The sequence below is a fragment of the Alligator sinensis genome, unplaced genomic scaffold (assembly GCF_000455745.1).
Source record: "Alligator sinensis unplaced genomic scaffold, ASM45574v1 scaffold91_2, whole genome shotgun sequence".
In the NCBI taxonomy this organism is placed as follows: domain Eukaryota; kingdom Metazoa; phylum Chordata; order Crocodylia; family Alligatoridae; genus Alligator; species Alligator sinensis.
In genome coordinates this window covers 838641-866196 of record NW_005842529.1, presented here as the reverse complement: position 1 = coordinate 866196, position 27556 = coordinate 838641, and the positions used below count along the sequence as shown (strand labels likewise).

The window sequence follows — 27556 nt, the reverse complement described above, 5'->3', positions numbered from 1 at the left end:
TATATATATATATACACACTGTTTCCCAGTACTGGTCTAGCCAAGCACTATTTGTTCTAATTGTTTTGAATTGCAGCAGATTTCCCATACCTTAGATAATAGTAACAGTCATTTGTCATCAACACTCCTGCATTTTCAGATGTCCAAGAATACCTCTGTTTTTCTTCAGTTCTTTAGTACCACCATTTGGATGAAACCTTGTCAGTTCAGTTAACATCTGGTGTGTACATAAGTCAGTACTGTAGGCATATCATACACTGAAGTAGTACATAAAATAATGCTGACTTACCTAGCAAAACTAAGCAAGCTGGGAGACCCAGGTTCAATTTACTTAAATTTTTCCCTTGGCTAGCAATGTTGTCATAAAGACTACAACTCTAAATTTTAGAGTTTATCAGAAACGCTCTTTCCTCATGTTAATAATCCAGCAGAATTGGAAGGAATCCCATTGGTCCACCTTGGCAGAAATAGCAATAATAGTTTCAATTAGGGGAGACTGAGGTCCTTAATGGATGAGCACATGTGTTTGCGGTGTGAGGGGAGGTGGGAATGGAGGGCAATAAACTTCAAATCTTGGACCTAAGAACCTTCCGAGAAAGTAATTGAAGTAGAAATTAATTAGTTGATTTCAATGAAAAAACCCTCTTTTGATTTGATTTTTGGTTCCCAAATCTACATGACCTTTAATTCTTCTTCTCTCTTGTGAATCCAGGCCAAATACAGAATGAGGTATGGGTTCTCTGGAAGAAAAAAATGTGACCTGTAGATAACAACTATACCATAATGCACAGGGGAGCTAAAATAAGCTTCGTGTGCATGAATTTGTTTTGATTACAAGTGTAAAGTTGGGGGAGAAGGGGAGAGAGGGGGGACACAACATGAAGTCTGATGGAGGCATACAGGGGCAGGTATATGATACAGCCATTTTAAACTCTGTGCATAACTAACTTTCAAAATTAGCTGTACTTAAAATATATAGAAGCTAAGAAACAATATTGTATGTCCAGGTTTGTCTGCAATGATTGAAAAACCCCTGGGATTGTGCAGTTGTCTGTGGATGATTTCATGTAATATCCTCATAATTGAATGACGTTTCACAATCCCAACACTATTTTCAGTACCTGTGAACATCCTGGTGACTGAGGTTTTGATGATGTTTCCTGGTCCAGAGGTCAGCAACATAATAGCTTATTTATGGCAAGGCAGTCAAGTTGCATCCTGTGGTAACACCCAGTCAAGTTGCTGCATTCCTTTAAAGCATAAATCACAACTTTGAGCTGTGCAGAAAAATAACATTTGTGTTTTGTGGAAAAATTGAGGGTTTGGCTTTTTAAGTCCCTAGTGAAGAGTAAAATGGAAGGAGAAGCCCTTTGTTATCTTTTAAGTAAACCATGTAATTTCTCAGACTGCCACAGACCCCATCATACATGTGGCCCAGTGATTTGGGCTACCACCTGGGACATGGGAGACCCAATGCAAGCTCCTACATAGCTTCACCTGATTCAGAATAGGGGTTTCAGTCTGGTTCTCCCCATCCCACTAGGCCAAGCCTACTAGGCTACTATCTATTCTGGGATATTTCTCTTATGTATGTTCTGACCAAGTGTTTTGAGATACTTGAGAACCATCAAAGTGTATGTGCTTGGAACAGCATTTTGAAAGAATGTGATTTTTTTTTTTTTTTTTTTTTTTCATTAATCCACCCTTGCCGCAATCTTTTGAAGTTCACTACTGAGTTACCTCCCTATTACATGTTATGCCAAGGGCAGAATGAACACGTACCTGGAAATTGGTAGATTGTTTTGTTATCACAAGTCACTAAAAGGACCCAAACTATTTGCCCCGTGTTTCTTAAAAAGGTGTCTTTTATGTAGTTATACAAATGTGGGATTTTTAGGGTCTTTAAAGAGAAACTTGGCGATTGTAGTTAGTGTTTTGGGGGGGTGTTTTTGCTGAGAAGGGGTTAAGTGAATCGGTGAGAAGGAAAAAAAAGTGTTAAGTCTATGAAGTGTCCTACCTTTAATTAGCACTCATTTTCTTTCTGAACCAGAGACATTTTAATAGTATGTGCCATTTTAAACATTCATAATTTAGTCCTATTTTAATCAATTAAGCTAATGACACTTTCTCATCTGCACAGTTTGTCTTTTCTCATTTTGTTTCTCAGTGTTTTACCCATCCAAGCATTCTGCCTAGCTCAGGGGTTCCCAGTCTGTGGTATGTATACCACCAATGCTCTGCAACTTGTCAGCGGTACACATTAACAGATTTATTATAATTACTTTATGACAAAAATTTGCTGGTGGTACTTAAGGTTGTATCATTTTAAATTGGTGGTGTGCAGTCTGTCAGAGTTTGGGAACTGCTGCCCTAGCTCATTTAAGGGCTCATGCCAAGCCCATTGTAGCCAGTGGAAAGGCTCCTAATATTTTTCCAGGTTCTGAATTGGGCTTTAAGCCTTGGCAGGCAGTGGGAAATCCAAATTTTGAGTAAGGCAAGGAGAGGGGGGGAAGAAGAAAACCCAAAAAGTGTGGGGTTTTCTGTATTTGTGTTGGTTTTAGAAAGTAAGCACAATTTAACAAGTTCCATCCATGGGGTTTGGGGGGGGGATTTATTTATTTATTTTTGCACTATCATAACAAGATTGCCGGGAGGCCATAACTTCCCTCCTGCTCTTGTTTTATAAAAGGACCTTACAGCAACCTTTCTATGGAGGAAAAACAGTTGTCAGTCAGTGTATAGGCAAGGTTTAGCTAGTTCCTCATGATCTGCTATAGTAATTTTCCCAGTACTTTGCACTCTAAAACAATATGTATTCCACTACGTCTGAATACACTGAAAAGCAATAGTGGCATCTTGCCAGAAAGCAGTGGGGTACTGGCAAATAGATAAACAGAATGCTATTAATCCAGCAACTGCTTATGTAAAAGTCTGGTATTTTTCTTGTGCTGGTAAATGCAACTCTGTTCTCTCAAGAGCATGAAACAAATGTATTTTTTTTCCTAAGGCATTTTATAAAAGTGTACCTTCTTTCCCTCCCCACCCCCCACCTCTTCCGCCCCAGAATTGATCTTGCATTTATATGTTTGTGTGTGTTTAAATAATTTTGTATTTGTCTCCAATGAGTAGAATACCCACTGCTGTGGGATTTCTCAGTGCTAACAAGAAGTGGTCTGTTGCTGAAATAGAAGCCTTGTACACACCAATTTATGAATCGGTTTGAATTTATGACCTTATTTAAATTTTTTTTTTCTTACTCCTGGCCTGATTCTGCAAGGTGTTGAAGTGTTTTCTACAAGGTTCAGTGCTCCTTCAACTCCACTTGCCATCAATGAGATTTAAAAGCACTTGCCCAACTGGGACCTGTTTTAATGCTTGGAGAATAATGTATGTGCCACTGCAGACCCTGCTTTTTGGCTGAGAAGTCTGCAAGTAAACCCTTGCCTTGCTTGGATCTCAGTACAGGATTGGGGCCTTAAGCTGTATATTTAACCCAAAGGATATTTCCACACCTGATCCAGAGTGGGAAGGAAATGTATGCAGCGGGGAGGGGGCGGAGGGGTTGCATGAGTCTTAGCTCACCCTGGAGACTCAAAGATCTGGCAGTGGTGGCAGCAACTGCTGTGGCGTAGGGTTACAGTACCTTGAGTAGGACAGCCAACCACATAGGGACTCAGGGCAGCTGTGGTGGGCTTGGGCTCTTGCTGTAGCACAGATTTCCCACACACCAGCTGTACAAATGCTTGTGGAATAAGCTCCCTGGGGGGCACCATTCTAGTGCCCCTCTAAATCTGCGCTTGGGCCTGGTGCCCTCCTTGCCCACCCATAGATACACTACTGAGCCCTGTAATGAAAGCTATAGGAAGAAATCAAGGAAGATTTTGTTTTTAACCAAATATTAAAGATTGTGTGTGTTCAGACTGCTTCTAATGAGGCTTTACTCCAAACATTTGTGCAAGAATGAATGCTTTGGAGTTCATGGAGAAATTCAGATGTTCAATTTGTGTCCCCACTAAGAAGAGGTATCTAGCTATTTTCAATGGGTCTTTGTCTGTCTCTGTGCATGTATAAGGGGATGGTTACTTTTATTTCATTCTCTTCCTTTTCAAATACAGTAAAATCTATTTAATTTGTCACTCCAAGGGGTTATGTAATAATGAATAACCATCTGTGAGCGACCATTAATCAGTAGTCTTTTCATTGGTTGTGAGATGAATTAGTCATTCATGAAAGATTTGTCATCATTATTTCACTATATTTTGGTTGGCATATTTTAAATACAGAAAGAATGACTGTTGACATTTAATATAAAGGGAAACAATACGATCTATTGTGAGCAGGCAGATAAATTCAGAGTGCTCGCTATATAAGAATCATATGATTACAGAAGAGTCAAATAATGAAAGATTTCTGCTTTTCACTCCTATCTGTACTCACTGCAAAAATAAAGGGTAGGTCAGCCAAATGGAACAGTTGATTGTCTGTCTTGCAGAGTCAAAAAGAGTTGAGGAGTGTCTAATACTTTCTGAGCATCAGGTAACTTGACATTTGCCATGAGAGACATCTGGCTCTCTTCATCAGTCATCACTAACTTCACTGTCATGGTTGCTATAATTTCTTTTGCTTTGCATTGCTGCAACCATATCCTTATCGGATTATTGTTCTGTCACTCAGATGCATTAAAAAAATTAAGATTATCTGGCGTAAGATTTGAAGGCCAGATGCCTAAACCTTGAAGATGTGCATATTTCATCTGTTCATCCTAATGTTGGTGTCTGGTGTTCGAGGAATTGCCGATGACAGTTAATCTTGTGGCATCCATGATGAGCAAGTTCCTCTGTGGTACCCAGAAAGAGGCTAAGTGACCTGCTCAAGGCCACACAGGATGTCATTGGCAGGGCAGGAAATGGAAGCCAAGTCTCCCTCACTTGCCATTGAGCCATCCTTTTTGTTAGCCTAATGCTATGAATACAAGCTAATTCTAGCTGACATGCAGATGATTTGCTGGAGTTGCACTTTGTTACTGAGGGATATTTCACAATTTTACTGACCTAAAACTGTTCCTCAAATAACAGGAACGTTAGACTGTAAACCCAAATGCAAGCTACAGAATGCAGTTGCTTGTTGGGCAGGTTTTGTTGTGCTGATTAGGGCATATTATGTTCATTTTGCAGCACTGTTCATTCACTGTGGGTGAGTTGCAGTGAACTCTGAGTATATGTTCTAGGGATTCCAGAAGCAGTGTAATCTGAGAGAGATTGGAAAGTCACTGCTCAGGTAGGGCAGTAATGGGAGGACAAGTTGAATCACTGCAACTAAAATGTTCACTACTCAGCCATTTAAATGTGTTCTGAGTGAAGCGATTTGGGTTCATTCAGTCTCTAGTCTTGGTTTGAGCCTAATTTGCTCCAAAAAGGTGTTTTAGCTTGCACTTATGCTATCTGTAGTGTCCCTCAGACAAGTGCTCCTGTTACTTGAGAAGAAACAGTGCTTGACATGATAAATTTCTACAGGGCAGACATGGACCAGTTCATTGATGCATAGGGCGTATTCTGAAAATGGGATTCTGTTCTTATCTCCTCTTTCAGTCATATTCTCCAACCAGAAAAGTGGATAAGTTTATGAAGAGTGGACAACTACAAATGCACTCTAATGGGATATTATTAACCTTTTTACTGTACCAGTTTTAGAATTTGAAGTGTCTAAGTTTTACGTTTCTCTAACAAACTCTAAAAAAAACTTTTATGTTTCTCTAACAAAATCATACTCCTTTTATCTAAATGTAGTAACATGCTACAGCACATCCAACTAAGTTTTCCACTGAAAACTAATGCTACTACTTTAAGGCAATATCTCCATTATATTCTGCCACAAGGTCAGATTATGCCAGTGGCAACAAAAGTTTGCAATTAAGACTGGTTACATTTGCCTGAATAAAAGATAATAGTACGAGCAAGATTGTTGGCATAGACAGATACAGCACTTGCAAATAATACCCCAAAGCTGTTTGGAAAGTGATGTTTCAGGTGTATATTAATTAAAAATGTAATAGTCCTATGGAGCATAAGAGTGAACTGATCATGTTTTTAAATGCTGTGTACTACTCACTCTTACAGTCTCCCCCGTTGTTTTTTCTCCTTCCCTCTTTCCCCCCCCCCCCCCCCCCCTCCTTTCCTGTAGGCACTTAGTCCAGTGCAAATCTGGTGGTCTGGAGCAAAGGTAAAGAATGATGTAATGCAGTGGCAGCCCAAAAGCATCTTTTGTCTGAATTGTGAAATGGCTACTCCATAGTCATCTCCTGATGAATCAGAAGCGAGAGGCTGCTTTGTGAAATGAGTCCTTTGTAACGGCACATCAACTGCAAGCAGAAGGAGACATTCATTTGGAGGGCTCTTTCTGAAAATGGGTTTAACTTTTCTTTTGCCAGTCACTACCAGCATGACCTCATACACTTCCAGTACAATGGGGTAGCTAAGCCTTTGAGTACACAGCCATTACATCATCGCTGCAAATTAGAGGGAGGTGGTAAGAGGCCTTATTGTTGTCATGGCCGATGAGATGATCAGGACTCAACTTATTCTTGCCGAGAGGTTGGTGGCTTTGCTAGAAAGTGGCACAGAACAATTGCTTCTGATTGATAGCCGCCCCTTTGTGGAATACAACACATCCCACATCTTGGATGCCATCAATATCAACTGCTCCAAGCTTATGAAGCGGAGGCTGCAGCAGGACAAAGTGCTGATTACAGAGCTAATTCAACACTCGGCAAAACACAAGGTAAGGGTTCTTGCTTTTGCTTTACTTAAGGCTGGGGGGAAATAAGAGGTTTCAGTCAGTTTTTTAAACCACTGTGTGACACAGAGAGTCATGATGAATATATTCAGTTTTCGAGGACTTTGTTTACTTCCAAGTGGCCACAGTAAATATTAGAGGGGAACTTCTTCAAATAATTGATTTAATATTTTCCCATTTATCTATTAATGATGCATAGTATGTTTTAACAATTTAAGATTATTTCAGTAAAAAAGTAATGTATTTTCTTTTCCTTAAAGGCTGTAGTCAGTTTTGCATTGGATGATCTTTTATGCCTATCTAATTCAGATGCAAAGATGTTCAAAGTTTAACCTGCAAAATTGCAGCAAATACTAATGTAAGAGAGATGAACACAGACATCCAGTTGCTTAACAAGAGTAGTGTTAGCAAAAGATAGAGGACAACTGCGTTCTGTACTGTCAAGCCTTTTTAGTAAGGTCTCCCAGAGTAGGAGGGATTGCTTAGTCAAGGGATATTCTTTTTGTAAAGGTTTCATGGTCCAATATGGAAGAAAATTGCTTATCTACAAAAAAAAATCCCCACACCTTCTGGTTAGTGTGCTTTAGATTAAAAAAAAAAAATCATTGTTAATAATGAAAATTTTAGAGTTATGATACTTGGGGAATATAAGTCTAATTTAAAATGGATCTATATATGGATATTGTTTATAAGGTATGTCAGTGCTTGTTTCCACTATTTTGGGTGGCAGTGAAAATCTGGACATAAGAATTCTTTTGTTGTTGTCTGTTGGTTTGAAGTTTTGTATGGGGTTTAGTTTGGGAAAACAGTTTTTTCGAAAAATGTTCAATATGAAGAGGGCTTTTTTTATAGATGGTTAATTTTTTTTTTTTTTTTTATATGGCCTTTGGAAGTTTGCAGTCTCTTCTACTGCTTGGGACACAAGGATGGGGAGAGGAAACTAAAATTTGGTTTTTGCATTCAAAAGTAAAACCTGAATTTCAGGCACTATAAACTTTCTTTTTTTCCTTAAGTGACCTAAAAATTTGAGTTGGTGATATCATACAGCAGGCTCCAACCCTGGGCAGATATTTGATTTACATATGCATGAAAGGATGGTTTGGTCAGGCATTTTAAGAAGTGTAAAAAATACCAGGTGGCTTCTGTATAAACTGTATGTAGAATCCAGAGATTTGGGCTACTGTAAAGTAAGCAAAGAACCTCTAAATGTGATTTATTTATTTATTCATATTGGGCCCCCCAGGGCTGAATTATGACATGCTTGGGCCCTAAGCTATGTCAAGTTTAAAAGGTCCCATAGCATTGCCAAATCCAGCACTTCCCCTGCCACTTCAGGACCTGCTGCCGCTCACCCTCCCCCACTCTGCCAGCCCGGAAGTGGCGGGGGGCCCCCCCCCGGCCAGCCCGGAAGTGGCGGGGGAACCTTGCACATGCCTGCCACCGCCTCCATTAAGCACCCCATGCCGCTGCTCTGCGTGTGGCTGGTTCTCCGGGACTGGCTGCCACTGCCTACCCACCCCTCCCCAGCTCCGTAACTGGCTGTAGTGCCAGTTTAAAAAAACTTGGCATTTTCAAATTTCCGGCACATATTCGGTCCCGAGCATGCTGGATTTATGAGGTTTTATTGTATTTAGAGGCCCCTCATAATGTGAGGCCTTAAGCTGTAGCTTACTTAGCTTGTATCTAAATCTGGTACTGGTGGTCCCTTTCCCTCCCACCCCCATCTTTTCTGTCATCTGATATCCACTTATTTGTGTTTCAGATTGAAATTGATGGCAAACAAGAGGTGGTGGTGTATGACCAAAGTTCAAAGGATGTTGCCTCGCTTTCATCTGACTGCTTTCTTACTGTGTTGCTGGGGAAACTGGAGAAGACTTTCAGTTCTGTACACCTGCTTTCAGGTATGATGCAAAAATATCATGTGAGAATGGGGAAGAAAAGAGGGTGCACGCTCACTTCTGCAGCAACTTCAGTGTAACACTTGAGTTCTGTATTCACTTTTTTTTACTATTGAGTGCTCTGTGTGTACATGTGTACAACGTACTTGAGCATCACTGAAAAGCTAAAGGGCCTGACCTGAGGCTCTTCCCACCAGTATGGCTGCATAAATGAAAACTCAGCCCTAGATCATCCCTCCTTTTTTCCCTCTACCCCTTGCCCCCTTCCCCTTAAGCACCTCCAACAGCCTAACATCCTTGAACCTGAAGCAGCATAAAGAATGCAGTTACCTGCTTTTTCAAGCTTTGTAATGAGGTGGGTCCTGTATATTCCATTCTAGTTACCTTGTTATCTTCATCTCTTCAACTGAAAGAGAAGAGTTTGTAGGTGAAGGGTCCTCCAATGTGGGACAGGTTTGGAAGATCATGGGCAGGAAGAAAGCATCACAGAAATCTCCCCTCTTCAAAACGCAGGAAGAGAACAAAGAAAGCCAAAATGGTGCTTTTATCAACTGACACAAGTATTGGAGGGGATAGATATACAGAAGAGATAGAGGGTTAAAATGATGTAGGAGAAGCAATGGAATGAAGTACATGGTGGGGGAGGAAAGGGAAAGGTGTTCTAAATAAATTGCATGCAAGGTTTTTCAGTTACTTCATCTAGTGGCAGTAGGGAATCTAATTTGGTTGCCAAAAAAAACCAGATAATTTTTTCCCCCATGTCCATTTGAAAGTTGGAGTGTGGGGATCAGCTGGAGTATGGGAATTGGAGATGGATTCTCCTGTTGCTCTGGATGCAGTGAACAGTTTCTTCTGTTCTTGAGGCAAAATGAAAGTGTGTAAAGGCAAAATCCTGCTCTCAAACAAGTGCTTTTACCTTTTGGTGGAAGCTGTACCAATATATGCAGAAGAGAATTTTTAAGCATGGTATGTGCAGAGGCAACCTGAGCAGGGTGTGGAGCCCAGGGCAAATCAGCCCATGAGGGGCCCCAGCCCCGGCCCTGGAGAAGCTGCCGCCAATAGGTAGGGGTAGCGAGCAGCTGGACGTGGAGCCACCACTCCACCTGGCTCCACACTGCCGCTGCTCCGCCTGGCTCCGCGGGGCCCCCCAAAGTGTGGGGCCCAGGGCAGTCGCCCCGATTTGCCCCCCCCTCCTCCCCCCAGTATGTGGACGCTGCTAACAATTCTTACACTCCTCCAAATATGCCCCCTCCCTCCTCCTGCCTTGGCTATTTTATTAAGAATAATGCTTCTGGGCTGTAGGACCATAAACTAAAGTTTAGTAGTTCGTGTATATGGAACACAAGAAGCAGGGACAGACAGACGACGGTCTGAGTTCCCTGGAGAGTGTCGAAATATAGGGCCAATAATTTATTAAAATCAAAACTATTTTTTTTTAGTTTTCAAAATGGACCTATACAGAAATATGTCACATGGCCTCATGAAATACCCTTTTAGTGATCAAATGTTGCAAATGTCTAACTTTTTCAACTGGCTGCCTGAGGGCTTTCAGTAACAGCCTAGGGACTGGGCTGAGGCCCTGGAGAGGCAGGTGAGGGAACTCCAGGCAGAGGTTACCACTCTGTCCAAATTCACAGGTGATACCAAATCACGGAGTAAAGTTAACACACTAGAGGCTAGGGAATGAATCCAGGTGGATCTGGACAGGTTGGAAAAATGGGCAGAACAGAATAGGATGCAGTTCAACAAGGATAACTGCAAGGTGCTGTACTTAGGGAGAGAGAATAATCAACAGCACGCTTACAGGTTGGGGGCAGACCTTCTCAGCAGCACAACAGCAGAAAGGGATCTCGGAGTCACTGTTGACACCAAAATGAACATGAGTCGTCAATGTGACTAAGCAATCAGTAAAGGTAACTGCACTTTATTATGTATTAGCAGGTGCGTGACAAACGGGTCCCGGGAAGTGATACTTCCCCTCTGTGACATTGGTCAGGTCGCAGTTGGAGTACTGCATCTAGTTTTGGGTTCCACACTTCAAGAGAGATGTGGACAACCTTGAGAGGGTTCAGAGGAGGGCCACTCGTATGGTTAGGGGCTTGCAGGCAAACCCCTACGAGGAGAGATTGAGGGCCCTGGATCTCTTCAGCCTCTGCAAGAGAAGACTGAGAGGTGACCTTGTTGCCGCCTACAAATTCATTGGGGGCAAGGGGGGAGCAGCAAGGAATAGGAGATGCTCTGTTTGCCAGGGCACCCCTCGGAATAACTAGGAACAATGGCCACAAACTGGTGGAGTACAGATTTAGGTTAGATATCAGGAAGAACTCCTTCACAGTAAGGGTTGCCAGAATCTGGAATGGGCTTCTGTGGGAGGTGGTGCCCTCTCCTACCTTTGGGGGTCTTTTAAGAGGAGGCTAGACATGCACCTGGCTGGGGTGATCTGACCCCAGCGCTCTCTTGCCCAGGACAGGGAGTCAGACTTGATGATCTGCTAAGGTCCCTTCCAACCCAAACATCTATTATTATTGCTTCATGCCACAAAACTAAGTATTCACATGTTATAGTCCCAGAGGGAAGCTTTACCAGATTCTTCCTCCTGGGAGAGCCATGCATCACCATAATAACCAAGCGACAGATCACTTGTGAGAAGCCTAAAAGAGGCAGCCAGAGGAGCTAAGAGAACTTTATGAAGCTTCTCCTCCAGAATCCTCAAAGTGAGAGGGTGTCTTGGACAGGGGGGAAATTAGGTGTTCAAATTCTATGGAAACTGCCCTCTGTCTATCTGCTGTGGGTTTCCAGCTGTTATCTTAACTCCAGTATCATCTGCAGTGAGGACATAGTAAAAGTTAGTGCTGTTTCCAAAGCAACATTAACTCCAACGTGTAATATGTGTGAAAAATGGGTGCCAGAAGGAGTCAGATTCCTGATTCTGTCCCCATCCCAAATCCCATGGAGAAGACTCTTTAGAGAAGCAGCCCTCCTACTTCTGACTCTTCTGCAATAATAACAGCGTGTCAGAGCAGGCTCGATTTTTAATCAATTCTGCTGGAGCACGTTAATTGGCATGTTCCAGCAGCCTCGGCGTCTCATGTATTCAGCATCCCCGCACTTCAAAATGGAGGTGGGGGTGCTTTAAATAAAGCTCGTCAGACAAGCTTTAGTTAAAAGTACCCCCGCAGCCATTTTGAAGCACAGGACACTGAATACACAAGACGCTACAGGCGCTTTAATTAGTGGCTCTCAGGAAGCGCTCTAATTAAAGCACCCCTCCTCACCACCAGAGCGTGTATAAAAGCACCTTACGTGAGCAGGACAAAAATCACTTTTTGGCCATGTTTGTGCTAGGAAGAAGGGTTTGGGTCTAGCATGTGTTAATTATTTCTTCAAACTAAAATATGCTGCTAAGTACTAACACATGCTAGCTGACCAGGATAAACCTAGGCTTTCTCCCATCAGCATAGAGGGAGGGAACATAGCTAAGGCTATAAAGTTGTCCTATCTAGGTAGGTAGGGATAACCTTTGTGGTGGCAAAAACAAATGCCATCTATAGAAATATGGTAGATTTAAGAAATGGGAAATTTACGACGCGCACTAGTTATCCTAATCTGCTATTTCAGGAAAGATTGCACAGGTAAGATGAGCTGTTTATTCATCTAAATATACACTAATTTTTTTTATTCATGCTGTGCTGCAGTGTTTCCACTCCCATATTCAATTTTCTGTTTTTTAATTCTGACATTAGAAATATGTTGCACAATCTATGTAGATTTACTTCTTAGTTCCTTAAAAAAGGTATGTGTGTTATGCAAGTGACAGACAAAGCTATAGATATCGTGTGGGGAAAACATAATCTTGGAAATATTGTTTTTCCTGCTCTGGAATATGGAGTAGTTTAAGTATGAGCCTCTAGGGATGAAAATGTGCCTCTTTTTTGCCTTGAAACTTAGTGCAACATTTTACTTTACTTTTAGAAGTAAAAAATCCTTTCTGTAGCTTTGCTGATGCCCTGCACTATCAAAGCTTGGATAAAATTTGTTATCTTAGCAAGCTGATAACCTCCTTGTAAAATGTTTATGGGCAGTAATGGGCTCAGGGGTCAATGCACCATGCAGAAAGAAAAAAAACTTTGGACTTCGATTTTTCTCTAAGTCACTGTAGATGGTTTAAATAACAGTGACCTTAAATAAATATGTTTCGGGAAAGAAAAGCTTCACCCGCCCCACCCCCGCTGAGATATTATAATGAGAAATTAACAGAATTCTGGAAGTCCTGGGTCTGATCCTACCCTTGCTGCATTGCTTCTTTCCTCTGTTTTAGACTGTTAAGCAAGGATGGGCAATTATTTTGGCTAGACGGCCATTTAACTAGTTTTTTGTGAGCTGTCAAGCGCCACACACACAATCTTTCAGAAGATATCATTTTAACAAATTAAAGCTAAAAAACAAATCGTATACTAAAAATCAAAACCCTATTTCATATTCTAACTTCATTTAAAAAAATTTTTTTTTCTCCTGATTTTTGTTTTTTGAGTAGCATATATAGAGGCGATTGTATAATAGTACAAAATAAAGTCTTACTTTTTTGTGGGGGGGGAGCTGTGTGGAGGGCATATGGCGGGGTATGTGAATGTGTGTGGGAGGAGGGTGTGTGGGGGTGTGGGGGGAAGCAGAGTGGGTGGAAGGTATCCAGAAGCTGGAGCTGGGGGTGTGTGTGCTGGGAGCCTCCCAGCTGCAGCTCCTTTTTCCCCCCTCCCCCACCTTGCCTGGCTGGGCATTCGCTGCCTGGCACACATTCTGCCCCCCCTCCCCCCGGCTTCCCCACATTACCTGCTGCTCAGAGTAGCACAGCAGGGGGAGGAGGAGGAGCCACTGGAGGCAGGGGGAAGCAAGCAGTCCCTGGGCGGCTATGGCAGTAGCCCTACCAGGAAGCTGTGCATGCTGGCCGAATTGGTGCTATCTGGGCACCTGCTATCTGGGCACAGGGTGGGTGCGAGCAGGTGCAGGTGGAAGCATGGTGACTTGGGCTGCCCTGGGCAGGGCTCGGCCCCATGCAGTGTGTTGCAGGGGCAGCCACAAGCCAGATGCAATCAGTTGGTGGGTGTCTGCCTGTAGGCTGGATCCAATCAGTTGGTGGGCCAGATCTGGTCCGCAGGCCATATTTTACCCACCCCTGCTGTAAAGGTACACTCTACTTTGAAGCTCGTGTTTTGTTTGGGTTTTTTTTTTCCACTAAAGTTACATATGTAAAACTCCTTAAAGGGCCCCTATCAATTAGTGTGAGCTCTTAATTTGACTTTATAAAGCTATTTATAATCTGGTGGGGACATGTTCTCTGGCCTTTAAATATCTTTTGTCTCTCTGAATTTACTACTCTGCCCATGATATTGAAATTAGTCTTTTAGGAATTAAATCTATTCCCATTCTCAGTGGCACAACTCCCACTAAGTTAAATAGAAAAAGGAAAAAATAAATAAAGGAATGCAGGCTGATCATCCTGTCCCTCCATGTTGAAAAGGTATCACAGAGCACTTTTCCTCAGCTATTGTAGAAGTGTTGACTTCTGCTCTGCAGGAACAGTTAGCTGAAGAACACTGCTGGCATCTTCAGTAACACTAAAGTATTAAACACAACAGTAAACAAAAAGAGTCTTGATTACATTTCAGCTCTGTTGGGCCCAAAGCTACATATTGTGTTTCATTTGGGAGCTTTCCAAGGTCCCCGCTTGGTTGACTTGTTCCTGCAGTGTTAAGTACATATGTCCTTGTACTAATTCAGATTGTGCCTCTAGTAAAAGTGACACAGAGGTTATTGGTTTTATTGTGAGTGCTGCATTGGAGTCCTTGAAGGTATTTCAGGATAGAGGGGAAGAGTTAAGTTAAACAGATGCATATATATTTTTCCCTTACTTTCTGAACCTCCCATGCCTTGGAATCTTAGTGTGATTATGGAAGGATTGCACTGTGTGCATCACAGAATCTAAAGCCAGAGTTCTTTGTTCTCAAATACATGTGGAATCCTAATGCATATATAAAAAGGATTTACTTTTTCAGTTCTGGAACACAGAAGTAGTGCCACTTATTTCACTGGGTGGAACACTTTTGCTTATAGGGGAGGGAAAAAAAAAAAGAGTAGCAAGATTGGGACCTGTTTAACTTAGTAAATTACAAGGGCCACTTGTACTCTTTCCATCAATCGTTGACTTGTCACTTGGACCTTATGCCTCTAAGACCCACTTTTGTAGCCATCCCGTAAAGAAAATGACCAATATAAAAAATTTGCATAAATTGAAAATGAATGTAATATATCTAAATCCTGGTTTTGGAAGAACATTTAAGACTGTAGGGGAGAACTATGCTTTGGACATAATGCAGACTACAATGCGAAGAAGTTTAAACAAAATCAAGGTCTCCGTGAATTGAATTGTACACTCAAATTAAGGCTCAAGTTCTCAAAAGCGTCTCCTCATTTTTGTGCCTTGGATCTCAAGGTATAAAATGTGGATGCCTCCATGTGTTCCCTTTACCAGAGGCACAATTTGAATTAGTAGGAAATATATATTTAAACATCTAATGAAGATATATGATTGGATAAGATTATCAAGGAGAAGCATGAAAAGAAATATAGTAATTTGATATTCAGTGAAGGGCCCTGCTTGTGTGCCACAAATGATGTGTGGGGCTACACACTGAATGAAGCAAGGTCCCATTGAAAAAACAGCATATGCACAAGGGAGCCAAATTTAGGATTGTACAAATATTTTTTTCCTGGAAATTCTTTACCATTTTTTGATTGCAAGCTTAATCCTAAAATAGGTTTCAGAATTTTTAACACAGACAAAAGAATATGCTGTTTTCATGTTCCAATTTTCAGAAATAGCCAAAGTGTTTGTTCTTTAAACTCTTCAAAAAGTCAATTGGAGACTTGATAGCCCAAATAGAAAAGTTTTAATCTTGGGATGGCTGAATTTTGGCAAAGATTCATATAACTAAAAATAGTTTTGTTTTTTTTAAACGGAAAGTCTTGGGCAGGCCTTAGCTAGATACATTGCTCCCTCAACCACCTATAATTCAGTTATTAACACATTTGGATTGTGTTAGCATCAGTAAGTTCCCTTCTCAAGGTCTGAGAATTATTGAAGTAAAATGGCTTTCGAGGTGTATGTTCTCTGCTGTAGTTTGCATGTGATAACTATTCTCCTATTTCTCACCTGGTCCTAACCTCAGTTGAAAAACAGGGGGAACTTTCAGATTTAATTTTACTTGTACAGGAAAAGCTGAAGAGGAGCTAAAAGCCAGTAGCTTCTTTTTCATCACCAAATTTGTCACCAAGGCCACTCCACCCACTGATGGGAGCAATGTAAAAATGTGCTTAGCCTGTGGCACTTTTTTTTTTTTTAATCTTATCAGTGGCACTTACCCTTGTTCAGAGCAGAGATGGATGTCAGAGCTTCCATTGTTGTCCTCCTTGGTACTGCTGCACCTACAATATTGCAAGAACAGGGAAATATTGAGAAAAGCCTTCAGATAGATGCAGCCTGACAATGAAGTGAATGGGACCACTCAAGAAGTCAGAAGACCAAACTCGGGGTGGGGGGGCAGGAGGAGATTTTGAAAGGGCACACTTGGCAGGTGTCTCTGCCCATTTAAGAGGCACCATGAGCTAGATGCATACTTGCTGGTCTTCATGTTTGCTCCTTTTTGTCTTCATTGCCAGTTCCAATATTTACTTACTTTGAAAATCAGCCCCCCAAAAGTTTGACTTGAAAGCAGAATTAACTATCAACCTTAATGTCCTCATGAAAATGGAGTGTACCACGCTTATGGTAAGATTCTAGGAGAAGAGGTGGTCTATATAAGATGTAGCAGTTGTTGTAATCCATCTCGAGTTTTGACAGATATTTACAAAAAATTGAGTAACAGTCTCTAGCAGGGTTTTTCTAAGATAGCTGTGTATAGAGATAAAGGAAAGAGAGAGTTTCATCATCATGATGCAAAATTCCTGATACTGTACCATTTTGCATATTGGCTTCTGTTCCATCCAGGAGAACACAAAACACCAACAGACTCTCCCTATACCTGAAGAAGGGTGTTTGCGCCCAAAACCTTGCAAAGAACAATTTTTCCAACTATTTAGTTGGTCTGATAAAAGATATCACATTTACCCAAAGAACCTTGTCTGCCTATGTGTGGAGACCAACATAGGTACAACCAACACCCCTGATACTGTAGCTGTTGTTAGAAGTACAAACAAGTCTCTGAAATGAGAATGTAAAAGCATCTATATTGACTGTTCACTATCTTATTTTAATATAATGACACTTTTAACCATAAGATTCATGCAAAGTGGGAGCAGGCTTTTTATCTTTCTTACTAATCTTCCTCTGTCTCTGTGAGAGCAAACTTTGACAAGTGCCAAGGTGGCCAAGTTATTTCTAAAATCCAAGCATAGCCAGTTAGCCTGGATTTAATTTGGATATGTCCAAATGGTTGCTTTAATTGACTAAATTGTGGTTTAAGAGAGACTTATTTAAAGGTCAGCAAGGCAATTATGTCCAACGTTCATATTCTCTTTCTCTTTCTTTCTCTTTTTCTGTCAGATAGATATATTTGCCCATTCCTGCCTGCCTTTTCATTGCCTTTGTTTGCTTAACCTACCTGTTAATCTTGTTTCAAATTAAGATTGTAAACTCTTTAGGGCAAGGAAATTCTCCTCTTACAAAGTCTGTAGAGCACACAGCACAGCAGGGGCTATGATTCTGCTTGGGGGCTTTCTAAGCACTGATGTTATAAAAATATAACCTTACAGATTTTTTTTAACTTGCTTTAAGAACTCTCAACAAACTTGGTGTGAAGGGGTGGAACTGGAAAGTGCAGGGGAAAAAATGTTTGCTGAAATGGCAGTGTTCCTAACTGAGCTCTGCTGCATGAACTTATGTAATGGAAAATGGCAAGCATCCCTGTTTAGCTGAACTGGAATGCATGAATTGTAACGATCTGTGTAGATCTGCAGCTCATTTAAACAAAGGGGAAACATAGACTTGTAAAAGCTCAGGCGGGAGAGTTTTTACAATATTTTTCTTTTTCTTTCAAGTGGGGGAAGGAAATCTCGATAGCTTTAGACAATACAGAGGTAAAACTTTTGGAATTGGAACAGTCTTAAAGGTGCCACTTAAGCCACAAAACTAGCCAGTATCTAATCCTGTTTGAACCTAAGTAAAAGTCTCTGAACTGGAGATTCTGTGTGCTTAGTGCTTTTATGTTAACAGTTTCATTTATTTTTTGCTGGGGCTTTGAGAGATGATACACAAGATATCTGTACAGATTCCCCTTCCTCCCCCATCTCAGTTAAGCTCTCATTTGGAGGATCGATAGGTGTAGATAGATGTATGTTTTAAATCGCCTTTGTTCTTCTGGCCATTGGCTTGTGGCTAGTATTTTATATTGTTTCATGACAGTTGCAGCCAAGATTATCCAGGGTTGAAAACCAAACAAATAGTTTCCTTAAAAATACATAACCCAAACTAAACTACTAGCCAAACTCTGTGCACTACTTAAAATTTAATGAATGAATTAGACAAATTATCATTTTGGAATGACTTCTTTTAAGCAGGGATATTGGAGTAAGTGTGACCCTAGCAGAGAAACACAGTTCTGGGAAATGGAAACATGTTTTATCAGTCAAACAAACGTTGCAGTCTGTCTCTCTCTCTCTCTCTGCTGCCTCTCTAATGGGTGCTAGCTTGTTGGGGTCTGGCCTGCTGCCTGGGATACAGACTCTATTTTCTCCCACTCCCCCAGTCTCCTGACCTAACATAAATTAAATGTATATAATCCTGGGTTTAGGAATGGTTGTATTTATTTCTTAGCTAAGGATTTGGCAGGATTGACTAACTTGCAGAAAAATGAGTCTTGTAGGATTTCTTCCCCTATCTTTTCTACATGATGTATTTGCTTCCTGGCCACTTGAAAAAAATGCAAAAGGCAAAACTTCTCCTTCCCTTTTCTCTGATTATCTTTAAATAGTAATACAAATCTGCAGAAAAAGTCAAATGGTTGGACACTGAAAAGAAATTGAAAAGATCTGTAATGCTTTGCTTAGTGTGTCATCAATATCATCTTTGGGCTCCACTAGCAGGGCATCTGCCCTGCCAAGCACAGACACGTGCTGAATTTCTCTTATTCTTAAATCCAGTAGCTGTGGAAGAGATTCTTCCATGAATATTAATATATACCACATACCATTTATTTGGCTCTTGATTTTTTTTTTCTGTTGTATATGTCTGTCCATCTATTAGGATGTTGTGCCAAGTATCTCACAAGGGGAATTTTTTTTTTTTTGTAAAGATAATTTTTCTTTGGGACTCCATTTAGTTGATGTGAACTTCAAATGCTTCTCTTCAAGCCACCATATTATGACATTTACAATTAATTTGGCCATCTTAATTTTAAGGAGGACACCAACGTGAACTCACCAAGGTGTTAACCTCTTGCAGCTGGGGAGCTTCATATCAGTCTGTCTGTCTCTCCTTTTCTTTCCTTGGGTAAATTTCTTCTCTCTTTCCCTTCTCCTGGGTTTTGCCACCAACTCTTGTTGGAAGAGATCTGCTTTGGGCTGCCTTTCTACTTTGTGTTGTTTTTATTTGACAGAAGCTCAAGAAGTGAATGAAGTGCTGTGAGGGGACTGTCTGTTTTCTTAACAATTTTTTTAACTGTCAGGAAGTACAATTTGGCACAAGAAAAAGTGAGGATTTTATTTGTTTGTTTTGGAAGGTTTAAGGTAACTTTCCAAAAGGTACTTTCTTAAGGAATGTTTCTGTATGGGGCTCTTCATACAGTTCAGCTCATGTATGGACACTTATACCAGGAAGTGGAAGCTGAAGTGGAATGAGGCACTATTGTTCCTCAGTTAGTGGTAACACACAGACTGTAAGTGCCGTGACACTTTAAATTCATACCCTCCCTTGCTCTACTTCATCTCCTCAGTGTAAAACAAGCACTTCCTGTCTTCTGTACTTTGTCTATGTGTTTAACCTATGTAAAAGGGCATACACCTTTCCACCACAAAGGGAAGAAACATAGAAGCATAGAAACTAAGGGCTGGAAGGGACCTTGGAAGATAGACTCCACCCCACCCTGCTCTGGGCAGGAATACTGCTGAGATCAGATGATCCCAGCAAGGTGTCTGTCCTGTCTCCTCTTGAAGACTTCCAAGGTTGGGGACTGCATCACCTCCCTGGGAAGTCTCTTCCAGATTCTGGTCACTAGTTTTTATCGTGCGGTAATCTTAATGTTGTAAGAGTTACTTTGCCCGATGCCAATACATCCTAGGGTCTGCTAGGATGAATTGGCATTGGGTGGTTAATTTGCATTATGGCAATATCTGGTGGCCTAAGTGAAGGATGGAGGTCCCCTTTCATTAGGAATGCATGCAATATAAAGACTGAAATAGGTTTGGAATATATGCTGAAAATACAACAGATAGGAAGACTGCTCCTCTGTTGGTGGTTACAGCTCAGGTTGCATGTGGACCGAGACAAACTATTTTATTTTTTATTTATTTTTATTTTTAATTTTTTTTTTTTTTTTTTTTTTTTTTAAAGCAGGGAGTTGAAAAAGGATCCTATAGTTGTTGTGTGGTATTTTGCCAGACTCTTCCCCCACCTATCCCCTTGCATGTGAGTAAAAGCAAATTGGAAATTAGGCTCTGGAATGGAAGGATGGATCAAAAGCTCGGTGCTACATGCAGAGACAGAGGCCAAACTGGGAAGGGCCTTAAAACTTGAAGGCACATCCTCTCTGTTTTCATGTACTAGAAAAGGGAGTATTTGAAGTAGTTAAAGACAAAGGGCCAGATTCTCATCTACTTGATATGTGCCTAAGCGCCCTTAGACATGTAAGTGCAATCCTATTTCACCCTGCTTGAATCTGAGAAGCTTTTCATGCAAAAGGATCCTTCTCAGATTTTTTTTTTGTCTTAATTGTAACACTAAACATAAGGTGACTCACAGAAATACATGGGGCAACAATTTCTCCAATTTTTCAAAATCCAACAATTTTTGGATTTGAGCAGGGTGGAATGAGAGCTGGTTCCAAAATTTAAGTAATGGTTTACTGCACATTTATGTGATCACTTAACCTCTATTGTATTTCATTTTCCCTATATGTAATATGGCGGTAACAATACCGGATTCACAGGGTTGCCAATTCTTAAACATGTTAAAGTTCCTCAATCAGTGGGGGTTATATAAACAAGTAAATTCATTCAGAACTTGCTAAAGTTCACATTTTGCTGGAATCTTTCTGGTTATCTTTCTTTGGCAATCTCTTAGATTTGTTTTAATAAAGAGCTTGCTTGAGCTCCTTGCAGAATCTGCAAGGAGTCTTTTAAATAAATCAGTGTAACAAGGGTCTGAATATAGAAGGCTTCTATTTTCCGAACTTAAATGCCTTTGAGGTAGTATTTCATGTTGAACGATTTAATTGGATTTTGGAGATGACTAGTAAGTTTGAAATGATGTTATCTATATTTTGCAAGACCATATTGAAGATCCAGATGGAGAGGTTAGTAGAATCTATTCCAGTGGGAGGTCCCTGGAGAAGAGAGATCTTTTGATAGCAAAACTTCCTTTCCTTTTTCCTTGTGTGAAAAGGTATTTAACAGAATTTGCATATTCATTGGAATCTGACGGGGCTGAACTGTAAGCACTTCTGCTATGGCCTGAGCTTGCAACCTCTGGATTGTCAACCATGCACCTTAGCACCATCACCACACCAGTCCCCATTAGCAAAACTGTTACGGCATATGTGGTAGCAGCCAGTAATCTTTTTAGTATGATCAGTATACCTAGTTCTGACATGGAGGGACTGCTTCTAGAATTGTGAAAGTAGTTAGTTTTGTGTCCTTCAGAATTTGCCTCTCATAGTTGAACCAAAGTTGTATAGTTGGGGGTCATTTCTAGCTGAGATAATGAAGAATTTATACAGAGAAACAGCTAAAAATTAAGAGGATTGTGAAAACTTTTCATCCTCCTGGTTTTGGCTCTATTCTGTTTTCTGAGTTGGCTACGAAGGGAGTCGAAACTCCTCTGGTATCGAGATTCTTTTAATAACCATACCTTTAGGATGCTGACAATCATAAACACATGTAAAATGTATGAGGAAACTCTGCAGTGTTTTGATCAAAGGCAGGTTGTGCAGCCGCCCTTTCCAGAACCATAGCAACAGGGTAATTAGACAGGCTACCGGATCTTGGCAAGTCCCTGTAAATGGATGTGGAGGCATTTAAGTGAGGAGTACTGACTTTACTGTAAAGATCTGGGGGGCATTCATTTTTTCTGCCACACACAAGCACTTGGGCTGCTAAACTGCTGAAGGCTTTTGGCGCCATAACATGGTTTCATAGAAACTCCTGAGTGTCTTAGCCACAGATAATGAGCTAAACAAGTCAGTACTAGAAAGCTGTGTGGTACATCAGTATATACTGAATGTGCTCCAACAAGTGTCCATGATGAAGGGATATCAGATGCTTACATAACTGAAATGATTTATAAGGTTTCGGTTCATCCTAAAAAACCACATGTATTTGGCCAGTGATGGATAGATCATTGTAATCTTGGTATATCATATCTTGCAGATGTAGTTTTCTCTTCTCTTTTGAGAGAAGAACAAAAAACTGAGTAGACTTTTTTCAGACACTTAGCACCCTGGCAGATATTAAAATAATGGTGCAATTAGTATCTAAGGAATTGTATGTCCCATCCCAGAAGTCACGTGTCCTACCATGCCAGATGTGCAGAGCAGGACACAGTGTTTGGGATGGAGCTTAAACTTCCTCAGATCTAAATTGCGCAACTGCCAGGACAAAATTGGCCAAACCAGGATCTGACCAGTCCCACAGATCAGGGGCAACTGTATCCTGGAGCTGCCCCATGCCCCATCTCAATGATCATCTGAGTGTTGGGATGGAAGCCTAGGGTTGCCCTGGGTCTGGGACACATGCATGTTCAGTTAAGATGCAGTGCAAACCAGTCTCAAAGATATTCCACACTGCACCATGTACCTTCTTTTCCTTTTCTATAACAAGCCCCAAAACAAAACATGCATCTTATTTTTGGAAGACAGAATGTAGAAAAAAAAGACTTTTTCCCAGAATCATGGCTGTTGGGGACCAGGGCATATGCAGTTAGAGGTGGTCACCTGACAAATGGGCAAAGTCCAGAGCCAGGTTCTTGGGGAGCTGAGGGTCTGGAGATGCCAGAAGTCAGAACTGGAGTCAGGAGTCAAAGCCAGGGTTAAACCAGAGATCTGATAGGTGAAGCAAGGAAGTATGAGGGTCAGGAGCAAGTACCCAAGTTGCAACAATGGCCAATTCCAAGAGGCAGGGTAAGTCCTCCTGGGAAGATAGTGTCCAGGAAGTGTGGCACCAGGAAGTTCCTTGTACCAGCTGCTTCACCCAGACTGTCTCCTGGGATGCCACACTTCCAGGACACTGTTTCCAAGAGGGCTTACTCTGTATACAAGGTTACGGCCCAGACCCTTGCAAGGACAGTAGCAAGACTTAATTCTTTACTGTAAGTAGTTCTTTATAGAAGTTCCTGTGAATAAAGTGTTTCCACATCACAAGCCTTGAGATACTACCAGCACCAAACTTAATGCTTCAGGCACAAGCTACATTGCTCAGCCAGTGATGTGACTGAGAGGGTTAATGTGGGACTGGCATCTTTGCATCTGCTTGGCAGCAGCACAGCATCTCCAGGTGTTCTTCTTTTCCATCAAAGACAGCTTTCCCACTTAAAAAATGCACCCCATTTTGGAGAGCTGGGCTGGGGGTGGGGGAAGGAAGGTATATGGTGTGACAAAATGTGATGTGTATCATTACATTCTGTCATATATACATTGTCATATATCTGTTTTATGGTTTGTGGCTTTTTCCATTTGTGGCTGGTTTTTCATTTTATCACACCAGAAATTGGCTGAACATATGGTATATTATAATTTACAGTGTGATCAAATGTGTTAATGGTGCCCCAAGTATAACGTCTGCTAGGGCCCATATAGGCCAGCCTACTTAATGTCAACATCAATTTATCACAACATCTTTGGCAGGTGATATCTGCCCATAGAGGATCAGACCTTTTTCTAGACTGAAAATCAGCAAGGCAAAGCCATGTTTGTCAGATATTTGGTGCTGAAGAGTGAAGTCTACTGTACACTGGTCTGTCTGCTCTCCATGCATAATGGCGGAATAAAGGTGAATACCCAATGTGCTGTAGGAGTAAACTACTTGTACTGCATTACATCATATGCAGTAATTGACACTGCATATTCTTTTGGAATAGGCTATGTGATTACTTTTTTCATGTGGTAAAAAAGAAAATGTAATGAGTGTGAGGAACAGAAAGCATTCTCCATTCAATTGGTTGAGATTAAGTGGACCAACTTATTTGTATTCTCACCCTACCAAAAGTCACCAAAAACCCTTATTCAAAAATGAATTAAAATGCCTACCTTTAATTTATTGCTTGTACTTAAAACCATTATGAATATGACAACTGGCTTTCTTTCATTTTACACATCATAAGAAATTTTTTCCTCCTGTCTGCCTGTAATAAAAAAAAAAAAAAAAAAAAATAGATGAGAGGTGGCTTTGCCTTGTTTAAAGTCCAAAGGACAAAGTTTGATTCCAATTTCACAATAAAGCATGAAAGAGCAATTCAGTCATGCTCTTCAAAAGCAAATATTTCAACGTTTTTTTGGCATGGTTGGTTCATCCCTTTCCAGTCCATTATATGTTTGGCAGTTGTGCTGATTGCTAGGGCTACAAAGAACAGCTTGCCAGATATTTTGCACATGGTGGGGTAACCTTTTGGTCTATAAATCCTTGGCCAGAAGGTGAGCTGAGGCTTACCAGAACTTGCCTTGGAGATTAGGACCTAGGCCCAGTTAAGTTTATCAAAAGTTTCAGTGAAATTTTAATAAACCACTAATTCCATTAATGACCTGTAGATGCTCTTGCTACAATTTCAGCATGCCCTTGTGATTGATTTACTGTTTGCATGGGCTGGAATGGAAGTGGAGAGTGGGTGTTGGGTGAAAGCCGGTGCCGGAAGAAAAGCACCTTTTCTCTTACTAAAACAAACAACATGGTATTGCCAGTAGCTTAGTTCCAATTGAAATCATTATGAAGGCAATTTAAAGATTAAATTTGCCTTGGCACAAAGGTGATGCACAAGTTATGGAAGTTTGAGGCTAAACCAAAATTTACGACTTCCCAGCTATTTTTTCCCTCTTTGTTAGATCAGCCTTATGCTAAGAATTCTGACTGTCTGCTAAACTAATCTTCCAGTTGCTGAGAGCTTGTTTTTAAATACTGGCACAAGAGAGTAGGTAGTGTAAAGAAAGCTCTCTTCTTGTGTAGGAAGATGCCTGTATTCAGTTCATCCCACTGGTTTGTTTTTTTTTTGTTTTTTTTTTTCAGCCTGATCAGAAACTTTCTTAAGATGCAGCTAGTAGCACTTGAGGTGGGTTGGAGAAGATGGGATACTCTTTCCTTTCTATATAGTATTTTTATATTGCTTTATACAGTGTTCTTTTTATAAAGTGTCAGTATTTCTGATGTCAGAAACTAACAAATAGATATCACAAGTTCTTTGGGGTGGAATTTAATTTGTATCTGAACTGACAGCTCAGAAGCATAATTACAGAGGTGCTATTGTTCTGAAATCCTGGTACTAATGTGTGTTGCATTACCAACATGGTAGCTGCTTGACTTTTTGGGTGGTGGCTGGGTTTTGGAGATTTTTTTTTTTTTTTTTTTGAGGCTGTTTCTCTATATAAAGCAGTTGATCCTCCTCCATTATGGAGAAGAGTAGGAAACTAAGGAGTTTAAGTTACTTGTGCTAAGCAGCATCCAACTTTTGAAGCAGAAGTACAAGGTAGTGGGCAGATGAAGAAGGATCTCTAAAATAAAAGGAGTCAGTGGCCCTTGATGATGACTGTAACGGGGTGGCATCCTAGGGGTCGCCGTGATCTCTCCTAACGCCTCTTTACCATGCCAAGTTAGCCACAAGGGCACCCTCAGTTCTCGTCCGCCACGTCTTTGATGTTATACGTATCATAGGGAGGCTGCCTTTCTGTTCTCTTGGACACGATTATCCTGCTGTACCTAGGCCCTGTTCTGTAATGGGTGTTTTGGTGCATCCCAGCCTTAGGGGCTATGCGTGGCTCCAACCACCCCTTTATCATGCCCCAAACCTCGTTGATGTAACGGACGTTGTTCGGTCTCACTGGCGCTCAGGCTCGCCACAGCCTTGTCTCGCTCAGTGCCTCACTGGGCGCTCAGGGTTGGCGCACCCCCAATGCTGCCCCCCCTCTCTGGGGCTGGGGTCCCCACACTACCATGAGTCCCCTATGAGGCCTCCTCCATCCCCTTGTAGTCTTACCCAAGCCACCAGTGATGACAACAAACAAAGCACAGGCCCCTGGGCTATAACATAAACTCTAGCCACCTGGCTATAGCATTATTCCAGCCACCTTTGTTTAGGGTGCTCCATCCTTTACCCATCTTGGGGCTGTACCTGCAGTCAGGCCTCTCCTCGCTCAGGGAGGGCTCCTTCCCCCTTGACTGCTGTCTGGCAACCGGTCTCCGGCCTGGGATTTATATAGGAGCCAGGCCCTGCCCCTTCTGGCCAGCAGGCCCGGTGTAGGTGCGGCCACTTCCCCCCATTAAGTGGTTGTCCCAGCAACCTGCACCTGGGTTCCTATCTCTGCTCTCACAGTAGCAGGCACCTTAGTACCCTGCTACAATGACATTGGACTAGAATCAGGCTGATGCATCATGCAAGATTCAGGATAACTTTTGAAAGGCAATGAAAGCTCACTCTACTTGAGAATGGGTGTAGGGGGAGTCAGTAACCTGTGTCAGTGGTGCAAAATACTGCACTGATGAGAATGCTAGAAATGCACAGAAGCAGTGAAATGACATAGGATAAACATGGGGAAGAGGAAGGACATCCTAATGTTGAGCTCTATCTGTCTAAGAGAAGTCTCCTAGAGAAAGTGTTGCAAGCAACAGTTCTCAAATTATTTAAAACTTGCCTGGATTAGGCTCTGTAGAACAAACAGTAGGAGCAATCTTTATGCTGATAGGAAGTGGACTCTATGACCTTGTCCCGCTACCCTCTCCCAAATTTCTGATTCTTAGGTTATTAGTCCCTTCTGCTATTTTCGTGCAGGTGCAAAATACTGATCCACAAGCACTAGAAAAGGCTTGCTGTTTCAGGTCTGTACACGTCCATGTACACTTGTGTTTTTAATCCTGTGTTTTTCTTCATTTGTTATGTCACAAACCAAAGTCACTTTCCTACTTCCAGCAGTCTGCTGTATGGAGCAAGGCTCCAGAAAGCAAACCAGCTTCCCAAAAAATGAAATCTCTCCAATCATGATTAACTGAAATAAAATGGTTCTTTGTTTTGTTTATTTATCAATTTATTTATTCCTTCTCCTTCCCTCTCCAGGACTCATGCCCTACAAATTGTCTTTATCATAAAAGTCTTCTCTTGGCATATAGAAACTAAAAATTCAAGGATCACTTGCCCTGACAGAGGGAAAAGATTAAGCAATGTCTGGCATCATTTAACAAGTGTTCGTAAATGATTTTGAAAACTCTATTGTTCAGCACAGCAATCGGGGGACAATTAATCTCTCTTCTCTGAACAAAAATGTTAACCAAGAAACAGGGAGAAGAGAGCTCTACTAATAGGAACCTTGAAAAAACTGAATCCATATGTCAAAGCCCTGGTAAAGTTCCCTTGTAACACTTAGACTGCTTGTGTTTTGCCAGTGCTGTTACCCTTGCTCTGAGTTGGG

General features: G+C 41.3%; 1 protein-coding gene across 8 annotated transcripts in view; it reads left to right on the top strand.

Moving 5' to 3' along the window:
- The window catches only part of DUSP16 (dual specificity phosphatase 16), an 87421-nt gene that overhangs the window by 38825 nt on the left and 21040 nt on the right, over window positions 1-27556 (top strand). For 6 of the 8 annotated variants that reach the window (XM_025213458.1, XM_025213461.1, XM_006031791.3 and 3 more), the window contains 2 exons: window positions 6181-6777; window positions 8555-8693. In XM_025213458.1, the coding sequence (XP_025069243.1) occupies window positions 6547-6777; window positions 8555-8693 (370 nt within the window). In that variant the 5' untranslated portion in view covers window positions 6181-6546. The remainder of the gene's footprint in view (window positions 1-6180; window positions 6778-8554; window positions 8694-27556) is intronic. The other 2 variants (XM_025213459.1, XM_025213460.1) reach the window with 1 other exon arrangement.